Raw genomic sequence first — 13,240 nt, 5'->3', positions numbered from 1 at the left:
CGTTTAACAAAACAATGAAGAGGATTTTAAAGGCTGTAAGAAAATGTCTCCAAAGCTCCTTATGAGGAAGCAGCAAAAATGATCATTACCATTCTCCTGCAATCCATTATATATTTTTTTATTTTAAGGATTCTTGCACATTTTGCTAGGGTTGCTGAAAAATGTGGAAGACTGCACTTCAACAGTTTGTCCATAATGTTATCCTATTTAACTTATTATGTAATATTGTGCAATAATTATGAACTATTGAAACATTTCATTGGTAAAGTATACAGTATAGCATTCTATGCAACACAAATTAATAAAAGATTGATATGTTGAATTTGACAAGACCAAACACTACATCTTTTACATTAGAATACGTAAAAAAGGAATCCAAACCTCGAACAAAACCTTAAAAACAAATGAACTAGTACATAATCTAGATCATAGGACACATAAAATAAAGACATTAGCGATGACTCGTCTTTTACACAACATCGTAAAAAAAGAAATGTGAGCTCGGTGCATAGAAAAATGCAGTAACACTGGATTTTAAAGTGTTATCAAAACACTTTGTCTTAGGAAGAGAGATTTTTTTCAAGTTTAACGAAATGTTAAGCCAAGTGCTACCTCGCCTACACTGACAAAGTAATGGGATGGATGACTTGGTTTTGGTTCCTATGACTCTCAGGAAAATAGAGGCTTTTGGGAGGTTTTTTGGTTGCACCATTTTATCAACACACATCCAGGCATGCTGATTGTTACATAAAAAGACGAAATACAGCACAATAGAAGAACCAAATGATGGACCGACCAACTCCATGAGGATAAAAAAAATTAAGCCATTCTAGAAGACCTATTTTTATATACATCAAAGTTTTACTACTTGAGGTCCTCCAGCTGAACAAACTGTAGAAATCAGCTGTATTGAATTTTTACCAAATGTGAATATGCTCTAAGTGTTATCCCCTAGTGCCTAATAACATTACCTATTATGGTGGGATGCTGGTGTGAAGGATGTCCCAGTCCTCTGATGCATGCTGCTTCATGGTATCAGTCTTTGATGTTTCAATTGCAAAAACACAGTAAAAAAAATAAAAAAGAGAATTAGACTCTGTAGCTCTTCAAACCGTCCACATAGTAAATTATTGCTTTTAACATTTAATCAAAAGGTTTAGAAAGTATTACGTTCTTAAGCAACCTAGATAATATCTGAAATGTGTAGATTCTTGCTTAGAAACATATCATGCTTTTTGACTACTTCTTTAAGCTCTTAAACATTATTTTCCTTTAACTGTAACCAATTCTTAACTTCGGAGATGTAGAATTGCAAACATCAGTTTAACTAGGATACAACAAAAAAGCAGATTGGTTTAACAAGCATATGAAACTTAGACATTTCACAAATTAAGAAATCTAAAATGTAAATCAATCGAGCCCTACCTTTTCTCACGTTTATTTCTGAAGCAACGTCGAGTCCCAAGCACCAAGATATTTCTTTAAGCTTTAGTAGATTTCAAACCTGAGCTTATGCAGTGATGCTGCAGTCACAGACAACTTTATTACTGAAGTGGAGTCAAGGAGATGGACAAGACAGCAGAAGGACATATGGAGGCAGGGACACATATTCAACACCTCCTCAAGTAACCATCAGAACATAACAAGCATTCTAACAATAGAAACTTCATCTGAAACCACAGTTGTCATAGATTGCAAAATTAAGAGAGACAAGGTGCTTCACATCTCCCCTTGTGATCATTGAAGTTAGAGATACAAGGACTCTGGACAGCTGGGAATGGGGACCTTTCATGGAGGACAACCTGCTATGTTAAGGCCTGGGAATAGATTAGAGTCAAGTAGTTCAAAAGTTTACATAGAGGCAAAGATGTAGTGTGCTTTATGCATATGCTGGGGAAGCAAGCACAAAAAAACACTTGCTAGGCCCAGCATGGATCACTGATAGTGTTGGCACATCAGAAGCCTAGCAGCAGTCTAACGATAGGATTTTTGAATAAACATGTTTTGCTAAGGTCACAATTTAAAATAGTTAGATAAAACAATTTTTTTCTGTAGATTAATACAGTACCTTGAGTGAAATAAAAAAAATATTTCTATCAATTCAAACTACTAGTCAGCTTGGGTTACCTTTTTAGCTTTAGCAGTTTGTTTCCTATCTCTGCAGATTTTGAGGCACGTCCAGAAAAATCAGGCCATTCTCTTTATGCCCAGTTTAAAAAAATATTAAGTATAAAGTTAGCTTATACAATTTGCTTGTATATTTCTACTTCCACCTAAAATGTATCCTTTCTTCTTTTATTTTCATAAAATATTTCATCTTCTGCTGTTAAAAAAAATCTACAATCCATTAATTTACCCTCATCAGCGTGTGAATGGAAATTACAATTTCAAATGTCTTTTGTTTCGAAGAACAATCACAAGTAGTAAAGGCAGTCGTTGTGAATGTAGGAAAAATTCACAAAAACTCATGTTTATGTTTAGGTGTACTGTATACTCGGTGAATCTACACTCTCCCTTTTCATCAGGATATGTTTGATACAAACTAGGCAATACCCAGTTCCCAGTCTTAAGATCAAACAAGGTTTTAATAACTTGTAAAATGTCCCGTTATGCCAATCCTATATTGAGATGCCAGATAAATTGTTGGAGTGACCAGAGTTTTCTCAGGCTGTATGGAACATATAGTACTGATAAGTACAATATGACACCAGCTTTCAATTTATAAACTTACAACTCATGCACAAGTTATACATCAGTAAGGCTACTCCAACCCACTAACATTCATCCTACAGATAAAAGGACAACTTTCATCTGGAGGAGAATGAATACCCACAAGTGAACGGCTGTGTTTTCATCCAGATTTATAGCAGTTTTTGTAAATCCAATAGACCTCCCAACCTTTGAAAGATAACACTCCATCAGCAATATCCTCTCGACAATAGGAAAGCAATTTATTTTTACTGTGACTTGTCGGATATTTGTTTGATAAGCCAGATAGTAAGACTGGGCAAGTTGCTTCCAGTAACGACGACAAATATACTGAAGAACTATAACATTGTCCTTATATAAGATGTTGTTGCTTGACATTCTGTCCTGGTTTATGTCTCCAGTTCTCTATCCTAAATCCCAGCCAAGATAGATTTTAAAAACCACACGCTTTGTCATAGATTTTTACAAACAAGTATCAAATATAATTTTGTCAAAAAAAGTTTTCACTAAATGAATCAAGCAGAATCAGTTTAGACCAAATGAATGTGATCTTTGGATGTAGAAGTATTGTCATAACACTATTATAAGTATTAGGTTAATGGAATCAATGAGTATATTAGACCACATTCTGATTATCTTTTGAATACTCTCTCCCTCAGTGGCTGCAGTACACAGTGCTACTGATAAACCCCAGAAACATTGGTATATTTAATTATGGAACATTAATTAACAATTTGTTAAATCCCAAATGTCACATCTGTGGTAACTCAAAATTGTGGAAACATCTACCAGAAACAACTGACTGTACTTAAAATAAAAATAATTACGAGGTAAAAATAGAACTATGACAAAAGTGTTGTCAGTATAGCAACTCATTAAATGGATAAAATCTAATTCCCCTCTTAAAAAAACCCTGGATTTTAGGTCGTTTCAATGTTCATCCTTTGAGACTTTTTTGAATTACTGCATCCCGTCTATTCCTTAACACTCACCTGTTGCTGCTTATCTGAATACAGGAACGCTTTGTCCCTCTGCTGTGCGTCAGACACTGACCCTCAGCTGTCAGCTGAAACATCAGCGCTCAGAAGGCAGCCAGCAAGAATTTCACAGGTTATCTTTGAGCCCAAGGATGCAATGCCATGCCATCCAGCCATCAGGAACAAGAGTAGAAGAAAGGGAACATCTCTTTTGGGACCATTTCAACTTGCTGGACCTGGAGCAATTCCAGTGCGATCCAGTTGCATAAAAAGTGCCGAATTGCTTATTGAAGTGTAACAAATCAGATTACGGTTTCACAAATCACAAACTTGGTTTTAAATCTTCTGCTATTAGTTGAGAATAATCTAATTCAGATTTGAAGAGTGTATGTGTAGCTTTTTAACTAGAGTAGATGGAAGATGTCGAAATTACGTGGAATCGCCGTTAATGATTCAAACGGAGGTGTTAGCCAGCTCGCGCATCAAGTGTTTACCGTTACTAGCTTGTACAATAAAACTATAGTGTATTTTAACGTCAAGAAATTTAGTCAAAACTTCTAAAGTGAACTTGTAGCTGCTGTTTTTCACCAGGTACATTCAAACAAAACAGGTGGGAAAATGACTTGCAGTGCTTTTCGTGCTAAAACGTGATGTTCCGCGGACTTAGACCGCGCACTTTTGACACGAAGTTGAAGTTGGTTTCCGATTGCAGCTTCCAATTCGGGGAATGGCTTAAGTAAATCTATTCGGCCTCCACTTCAACCACTACATCATTAGCTCAAAAAGTACCTACAGCTGAATAAGTACAGCCGAAAGTGTTTTGTCTACAACAGCCCCCAAAATTCAGACCTACCAAATGCGTCCATCTTCACATCCACTAGTTCCATTTTTGACCGAAAGATGGCGTAGTTTCTCCCCAACACACCTGCATCTCATTCAGCTCCTTGACTAGTTTTCACCAAAGCGCCTCTTTGCCTATTAAAAATGTGGTACGAAGTTATTACTGTGAATAAAGATTCTGTTGGGTAAGTATTGTATTGTAGTAGTGGTGTTTATCTAAAACACTGATAAATAATTTTAAAAAGCCTGACAAATGTCTTGTCTGAAGAGAAAATCCTAAATTAAAATTCAGTAACTTTACTTATGGTAGAAACATGTAGCAGTATCAGACCGTGTCATCTCAAAATGTGATGTTTTACCCGAGTATAAAACTAAACTAACTAAATGCATAACTTTTCCCACCAAGCTTTATAGAATCTTGTCAGATTTGTTTTGTTTGTTTTAGAAAGTCCAAAGCAGCCGTAAACGATGGACACTTCTCTTACACATTCAAATTGAACTGAATTGGAATCTGCCTGTACAGGTACAACATTGTTGAAAAGTCAATTTATTTCAGTAACTCATCTCACAGTAAAACATCATGAAAAAACATAGATCAGAATATTACATCAGACCGGTACAGAAATGTGGACTGAATAAAAAGTATGTCTAATATGTTACTAAATGACTTTTAATCTGACAAATAAACTTCATCACATATTCTAAATAATTGATTCGTGTATGGTCACAATGATTTGATCGTATATTTTTATTATGAATTCTTGCTTACAAAAAACTAAATTTAATTTAAACAGTTCGTTTTAAAAACATTAAAAATTGTTATGCCCATATGCCTTCACTACAAGTCTAGAATGTTATTAATGAATTCGTCTTTAAACCCCAGTTTGTCAAGAAATAATGAAGCAACAACACTGAGTTTTCTTGCCCATCTTTTTTATTTAATGATTAATATTCACATCACTAGTTAACAATTAAACACAATGAACATCTCTTTCATACCAAATATTCAGAATTTAAGGGGGGAGATGAGCGCTATCTAATAGGACGGATGCTTCTAACAACCAACTGTTGGTTTGTTGTCTCCTGCATGCTCTTACAACGGTGTTGTGCTCTAAACAATAACAGAGTGTCCACTCAGCAGTACTGAAAGGAAGGCTCCTTTGTCTGCTGTCGAAGATTATTAAGTCTACGGTTGGTATTTAAGAGTGAGCAGGGGACCGAAGCACAGCTTATAAGTGTGAAGTGAAACCTCTGCTTTTGACGTTTAATCAGATTTTTGGTTTTACTGAGCAGCCAGCCAGTGGTTGCTGTGAGTGGAATAAAAGATAAAACAATCAGCTTCTTTTTCAGTACTGGAGTGTTGACAAACCTCTGTAGGACTGAAACAGGTTGGGGCTCCAGGTACATATCTACCAACACACTCTGTATTCAGTTATACTACATGCTAATTTCACCTCTAATGTTTTTTTTACATTTAGATTTCTTCATAATTCTGTTGACCGTGATGAAACAATTTGGTCCAAGACTTGCCCTAACTCCGTCCTGTGTTGGTAGTTATGTCACTGTGTTAGTTCAGGGGGGCGGTCTAATACAGGACATGAGTCCATACTACATGCCAAAACACACAAAGTTTGGTTTTCATTACTCTCACTCTGTTGTGGTAGACATCAGACAGATCAGGCCGCCAGTACGCGTCGGTGCATTTCACACCGATTACACGTCACTACTTCCTGAAACCAGTAATTAGTGTCGTCGTGTTTAATCGATCTTCTGAAAACAGAACAGAGACAACCTCACACATGTATTCAGAATGTTGAACACATTTTAAAAAACATTCTTGAAACTTCATCAGCCCTTTTCTTGGTGAAAAAAGGCAGACTCTGAAAAAGGAAAGAAAAACAGTACGTTTCCTTACTTACGCTTTCACTCTTACAATAACACCTTAATTGAGCTAAGCTGTTGCAGGTTTACGTGAACGGGTATGTTCAACTGGCAACATCCACAACATCCTGTTAAAACGTAAGATTTTTATTTTTTTCCCATTTTTCTATTGTTTTTAACTTTAATTAAATACTTCTGGGGTGATAAAAACACAGTGTTGATTATGTACAAGGGACAGTGTGAGATACTAGTGGAAGGGTGTTGTTAAAAGGCTACACGAAACCATTGTGAGTTGATATTAGAGTGAATCTGGATATTACCTTTTGTCCAAGCTGCAAAGCAACATTAACTTCTTCCCATATCCTCTTTCACCAAATAATGTTGTACTAAAATTAAATATTTATAATCTTGGAAGATTTAATGGTCCATTACTGAAAACCTAAACTGTAGATTTTAGCAACAATAATATCAGTTTGAAAGCTGTACATTACAGATAAGTATTATGTAGAATTTGATTTTTAGTGGCCTGGTGCAATAAATATGTAGAGATTATTTATTTAATAAAAGATAATATGAAGAAAACACTCCTGCTTTTGAAAAATAGTGATTTATATTCCCCATTTCCCTTGATTTGACCAAGTCGCTTAATGAACAATTTCTTATATCAGTCAAAACAAAGTTTATCTAAATAAGGAAAAAAATGTTTGACTTTGGGAGAGATTTATTAACCAGGCTAAGTTGTATTAGCCTGTAAGTTAATAACAATGTATTTATTACATTTTGCACTTTCAAACATTATAGCAACATGTTAATTAAAAGTGATTGCAGTACTCTCTTTATAAAAGATTTTAGATAAACAGTTCTTTTTTTTAAGTGCAGCTATTGCCAAACATTAAATGTAAGGCAGTCGTATTAATTTTGACTTTGGAAAGTTGTACTTTTGAGTAAAAATTAAATGCATATTGACTGCATTTAATCAATTTAATTGGTTAGCACAACCAATTAAATTGATTAATTTAAAATCCGTTAGATTTTCTTTTTTAAAACTTTTTTTTTTCATTACAAACAAACCAAACTGAGTCCAAGTGTTGTTGCGCAACTTTTTGAACATGTCTCTCAGTATGGCAGCACATGGAAAACTTAGTATTTGCAGTTTTCATGCATGTAAATAAAGTCTGAAAGCTACCATCTTCTGCTAAAAACGCACATTTTGTTAACCCATCTAGTGGTTACATCTATCCTAGTGTGTAAACTATATTAAAGAAAGGTGGCTCAGAGTTCAGTGAGCCTTTTGAGCAGAAGATAAAAATATATGATTCCATTCAGTAGATGTGACCTTGCAGCTTGGCCAGAATGTAAATCCCAGAGAATGTCAACAAGAATATCATCAGGGCAGCCTGGAGAGCTGAGTGTTTGACTATCGAAGCCAGCAGCACAACACCGATAACCCAAGTTCCACTAAAATCCACCAAACAGCAGCTCATCTCCTCCTATGACGGCGCACTCTTACAATGAGCTACTGAGACACAACAAGACTACAACTTTCTCCTATTCCTCTATACACAGTCCAGCACCTACATCTATCAAAGTGCTTTGATATTTCAGTTATTCTGCCTGCAAAGAAAATAAACAAAAAACAAAAAAAAAACCAAAAGAAAGGTTCACATTATTATTATTATTATTTTCACATATGATCCACGCATGTGTCATGTGACGTGTGTTGCTTTCAGGCAACTCGAGGGAATTGTTTGGAAGGAACGATACGATAATAAATATGCCTATATGTTGTTCTTAAGTTTTCTAGACTTAACTGTTGACTAGTTGATCACTTGCTCTTTGATCACCGTAAGTTTCACTAAACTACCAAGACGGTTTTGTTCCCAGAAGCACACACGTACAGTACACAGCTGACGAGGTTTTACCAGTATACAGTAAAGCAACTTGAGTACAGTTATATAACTTGAGTGCATCAAGAAATGAACAAGACTGTGTTCAAAGTGCACATAACCTTTTTGTTTTGTTTTTTTTCCTGTAAGGGAACTTTACACGAGCCATATGGTGCTGATAATATTTAGTGTTCCAGACACGATAACAGAGCGCTAGCTTAAATAAGTACAGTATAGGGGAATCTGGTGGGGGATGTTTGTCGGTTAGCTTCTTGTAAAGTCACAGAGCCAGACTATCAGTGTTCAAGAGGCTAAGCAGCGCTCTCTACAGGATGAATGCAGTAGTAACACTTCACACATCTGACAACTACAGTACGCCACAGAGATGTCGCAAATCCCTCCGTGTATTCACCAGAGACGGTCCCAACCTTGAAATCACCGTGAGCAGGAAGGACACGGACTACCCATGTTCGATTTGTGACGCATAGCACATTTCAGAAATGTTTTGGCCTAAATCAAAGTCACAGTGTCGAGGGGAGCCTGCACTAGAAGTAACGTACAGCAATTTACTTTAAGGGAATATGATTAAAGCGACCCAGCCAGCTGCTCCAAAAAGGATCAATGTATGTGTATAATAAATGTGAACAAAACTGCTTTTAGCCTCTCCTAGTTTTAAAATGACACGTATTTTAGAAAGAAAACTTCAAATATACGAGCTGTTCTGGGATCTGGTTAACTAAAATACTGCTGCAGTCATGGCATTTTAGAGCTGGGCAGTTCCTGCTGTCCAGCGTTGTGCGATTTAAGAACATTCTGTATATTTAAACGGCATCCAACGTAAATCAAACATGCTGCACAAAAAAAATGTAACAAAAAACTTTTTTTTTTGTCATCTATTTACAATACAAATGTCAGGGTAAAATATGTGCCAAGAAGAGCAGCAGAAAACTCGAAGCCTAATGATCTGCTCCTCTGAGTCTCACTGTAAGCGGAAGGATTTTATTGTGTACAGGAAAACCCCTAAATGACCATAAAGATTTAAACATGAATGCTATGTTGTTATTCCTCCTATAGATCAACTGTCTCCTATCTCTGAACTTCTCTTCACTTCAGCCGTTCTCTGTCCTCTTTCTGTCTTTGTGTCACGTAAATGCGCAGGTGACAAGAAGCCTTCATTTATAATATTACTGTTTTGCTGTCAGAAAGCTGGAGAAAGACGCAGGAAGAGAAAAGAGATGCAGAGACGCCGCAACACGGGAAGCCAGTGTGGTAAAATATGCAACAATGACAATGAAACAAACCATTGTTTCAGCAAAATTAGTACATCAGTGTGAACTACCCAACGACAAAGTGGTGGCTTTTGGTGTGTGCCTGTTCGGTGCTCAGGCACACCGATGTGTATGCGTGTGTGAACTTATTCTATAGATATATGTGTGTGTGTAAGTGGTTCATTGCCTGCAGCGAGGGCTTTCAACCCTCAGATCTGGTGATGCACATAACCAGGAGGAGCAACAGATTCATGAAGGAAAGAAAGGGACCCTATGCCTGCTTTTCTCTAATGATTGTAGACCAGACACGTCTCAGAGTATTAGCTCCCTCACAGGGGCTGCAGGTGTGCAGGAAGGGGGTGTGGTGGACTATAAAAAGGTTAGCGTCATGAGTAGAAAGGCAGAAACATGTGTTGAACAGAGTACTATACATGTCTGAATGTCTGGAAGTGCTTAATTGAGTCTGGCGTGGGAGAACTGTTTTTTTTTTTTAAATTTCTTTTGCCTTTTCAACTGGACCGAACCAGATCAACCTCAATTAAATGTTTAATAAGGTAAAAAACTAAAGATTGCTGCATCTTCATAAGCATTATTTCCAGACTGTTTATTAATACTCATATTTGTGTACAACTTGGCACAAGAATTATTCTAAATGTTGCCTATTTGGGGTTAAGACATGCTTGCGATACTGGAAAAGCTGGAAAAGCTTCTGATCTTTGTTTTCTAGATCACAACATCAATTCTGCCAGAACATTTTCCATAACCAGATGATAGATACTGTCTGCAACAACAGTTTAAAGAAGTACAGTGAACCAATTCCTTTATGTTTGTTGATTTAAAAAAGGGGGCAACATAAGGTAACAAATAAAAGGGACTCGGTCTTCCTGTTACAACCCCAACTTACAACAGTATAATCAATTTAAAGCCAAGACCACTGAGAGAAGCTTCAAACATTCTCCATCGTTCCTCTTTTGACGTTCCTTTGAGGTAATCACATTTTCTAATAATGCCTCTAACTGAAAGACAGAGTTTGAAAGCTTGAAAGGATAAAACACGGCAACTATGAATACATATGTTCGGCCTTACTGTTATCTGCTTGAAAAGTTTCACTCTCTCGCAACCTGAATAACACGCAGACACATCTTGGCACGTCATAGAAAATACAGATTCCCTTTAAAGAGCTTCCCACATCCCTCTGACTTGTTTTAAACATCTCACTAGTGAAAATAGCTAACTTTAAGTTTTCTTCCCCAAGTAAAAATATGGTATGTTTACGAAAATGATCCGTTTTTTGAATTTCCGACTGATCGCGGACAATCGAGCTGAAAAACAGGTTGTTTCTGGTCATAAGCTGGTTTCTTGGCGCTTCTCTCACCCTAATGTGCTGCCTACGTCTGACGAAAATACACTAAATAAGCTTTTGAACTTTATTAGATTCTTTTAGTAAAACACTTTTAAGTTGATTACAACTCCACAGTGTTCTCTGCAACCACTTCTACCAAGTCTATCAGGAACAGGTTAATACAGAGTTAAAAACCTTACTGCAGTTAGTTTTTTCTTTGAATAAACCACATTAACCATATCGTAACGAGTGTGGTTAAATAGTGTGAGCTGTTGAATACCAAGAAAGACTAGATGAGACGTAATGACATCTGACGGACTGAACTGGAAGTGAAGTACAGTTCTACTGACACGGTTAGAACATCAGTGGAGTTTTGGAAAGTGAAGGCTTTCCGAAGAGATCCGAGAAAGGTGTTTTATCAGCACTGAGACTCATAGGTTGAACAATATCTGAATTAGGTGACTCTGCTTAAGGGTATTTTCTGTGTCTGGGTTGTTAGATTTTGTGAACAGGGGTAAAACGTAACTATGTCTGTGGTTACGAGATATTTAAGCTGGTGGAACCCCACAAAGAGATGTGTAGACAAACAACAAGTGGTCTTCTTTGCAGGTTACGGGGCAAAATATCGGCTCGGGTGCTTTTGAAGGTCAAAGATCGGGGTTGGTAGAAGGACGCTGGCAGGCGGACCTCAGAGAAACACTGAGAGGCAATCGGTTGATTCGATGCTGCAGTGGGTGAGGTGAAGGGCGGGGCCAGAGGGAAGTGACTGTGCCGTGGTAATTTTGTTGGTCGGTTGACTGGCAGGTCAGTGAGCGTCATGCATGTCCCACCACTATCTGGAGCTCACAGGGACTCAGTCTGCAGAAAAACAAGAACGACAGACTCAGAAAACACAAGAAACACACAGAATCTGGAGAGATGCTGAAAATGGCAACGAGGAGCTTAAAAAATACTGGACAGATGGTCTGTAATTAATAGTTTGCTGCTGTTTAGTGGAGTTTCATTGGAGTGATGGGTCAAAAAGTTTATATTTTTTAATGGTATTGCGGTCAGTAGAAGGGCACTGGCAGGTGGAGTCCTCCCTCTTGGCCAGGACTCATTGGAAATAGGGTTTTAATCTCAGTGGGATTTTATCCTGGTAAAATAAAGGTTGAATAAAGAAAATAGTGCTGCAGCCATAAATCAAATAAGCCAAGTCTGATAACAGCATTAGGTGGAAGATTCCCGCTGTCTTTGATCTCACAGTCTGGTGGCCTGTTGCAGTAATGAAGAGTAATTTATCTACAAAGACCTGTTAATCTCTCCTCTGAAGGTCTCCTCATAATGTCATTTGTTGGCTATTTTAATCACTGCAGCAGAGCACGTACACCACCTAGGTCTGTTCAAAGAAAAAAAAAAAACCTCCAGGATGCATTTACAGTTATACCTTGATTTAATATGTTTTAAAACCAAGATAGTTTTTCCAAATTGCTCACATTTGGTTTCTGAACTGCAGACAACCGAAACCACTCCTCACTGGTTCCAAGATAATAAGCAATATCTGACCAACTTGGAGGAGCTCTCTCTACTAGTGTAATGCTCGTTTCTGGTACCTAACCTCCAAGACAAAAAGTTCACCTATTCTCATGAGCAAACATGTTCCAGCTCTAGTTTAGATCAAACCAAGTTCATGTGCTAGAACGCTCTAGTTAAAGCCCTGACCTAAATCCAATCAGAATCAGCAGCAACACCATGTATGCTCTCCATTACATCTAATCAAGTTTCGGCTATCTTGCAAAGAAGGGCAACGACTTAGGTCTGCTGGCCTAACAGATAAGATAAAAACAAAGTGCAACGTTAGTGGTTGCACTATGACACAGAGTGACAAATATTAATGAGTACAAAGATTTTTGAAAGGCACTACAGTAGAGGATTCAGCTCTGTGTTCAAACACACCCTTGTTCTGGGTTGTTAACCACAAACAAGAGGTCTGCTGTTATCTCCTCTTTCCTCTGAGTGTAGCTCATCTGTCACATAACTGTGCTGTGCGAGAACAAAGCTCGACAAATAAAGCAACAACTGAAAAGTTAAAATCACAAATAAGCTTTTCCAATTTTGCCAAAATGAGCACTGTGTAGGATTTTGCACCCACTTTTCTCAGCGATGCGTTTGTCTATGCTAAGGGGTTCCTTTAGACCATCTCCTCCGAAAGGAGAAGGAGTGGGCTCCTTCATGCCGTTCTCCTTGGCAACGCCTGCCGGTGCAGTTGTTTGTTGTGGAGCGCCACATGCGGGTGGAGATGTCTTCTCTCCTGTTTTTTCCTCCTGCGGCCAAATATAGACGAGCACAAGGACACAC

The 13,240-nt window shown here is 37.5% G+C and overlaps 1 protein-coding gene and 1 long non-coding RNA gene across 16 annotated transcripts in view; both read right to left on the bottom strand.

The window, feature by feature from the left end:
- Positions 1 to 4,664, bottom strand: part of LOC145548060 (uncharacterized) — a 39,227-nt gene extending 34,563 nt beyond the window's left edge. For 3 of the 10 annotated variants that reach the window (XR_014084351.1, XR_014084352.1, XR_014084353.1), the window contains exons 1-2: positions 1,426 to 3,678; positions 972 to 1,040 (exon numbers count right to left, since the gene is read on the bottom strand). This is a non-coding gene — a long non-coding RNA (uncharacterized LOC145548060). Of the gene's footprint in view, positions 1 to 971; positions 1,041 to 1,425; positions 3,679 to 3,701 lie in introns of those variants that run through there. The other 7 variants (XR_014084344.1, XR_014084350.1, XR_014084346.1 and 4 more) reach the window with 6 other exon arrangements.
- A 778-nt stretch (positions 4,665 to 5,442) lies between these two features.
- LOC103479288 (uncharacterized) overlaps positions 5,443 to 13,240 on the bottom strand; it is an 86,096-nt gene continuing 78,298 nt past the window's right edge. For all 6 annotated transcript variants that reach the window (XM_081597923.1, XM_081597920.1, XM_081597922.1 and 3 more), the window contains 2 exons: positions 13,035 to 13,206; positions 5,443 to 11,761 (listed from right to left, as the gene is read on the bottom strand). In XM_081597923.1, the coding sequence (XP_081454049.1) occupies positions 11,757 to 11,761; positions 13,035 to 13,206 (177 nt within the window). In that variant the 3' untranslated portion in view covers positions 5,443 to 11,756. The remainder of the gene's footprint in view (positions 11,762 to 13,034; positions 13,207 to 13,240) is intronic.

The sequence above is a fragment of the Poecilia reticulata genome, chromosome 17 (assembly GCF_904066995.2).
Source record: "Poecilia reticulata chromosome 17, P_reticulata-male-v2, whole genome shotgun sequence".
NCBI classification, from domain to species: domain Eukaryota; kingdom Metazoa; phylum Chordata; class Actinopteri; order Cyprinodontiformes; family Poeciliidae; genus Poecilia; species Poecilia reticulata.
Note: the sequence above shows the minus strand (reverse complement) of the source record. Positions and strands in the feature narration are given on the sequence as shown.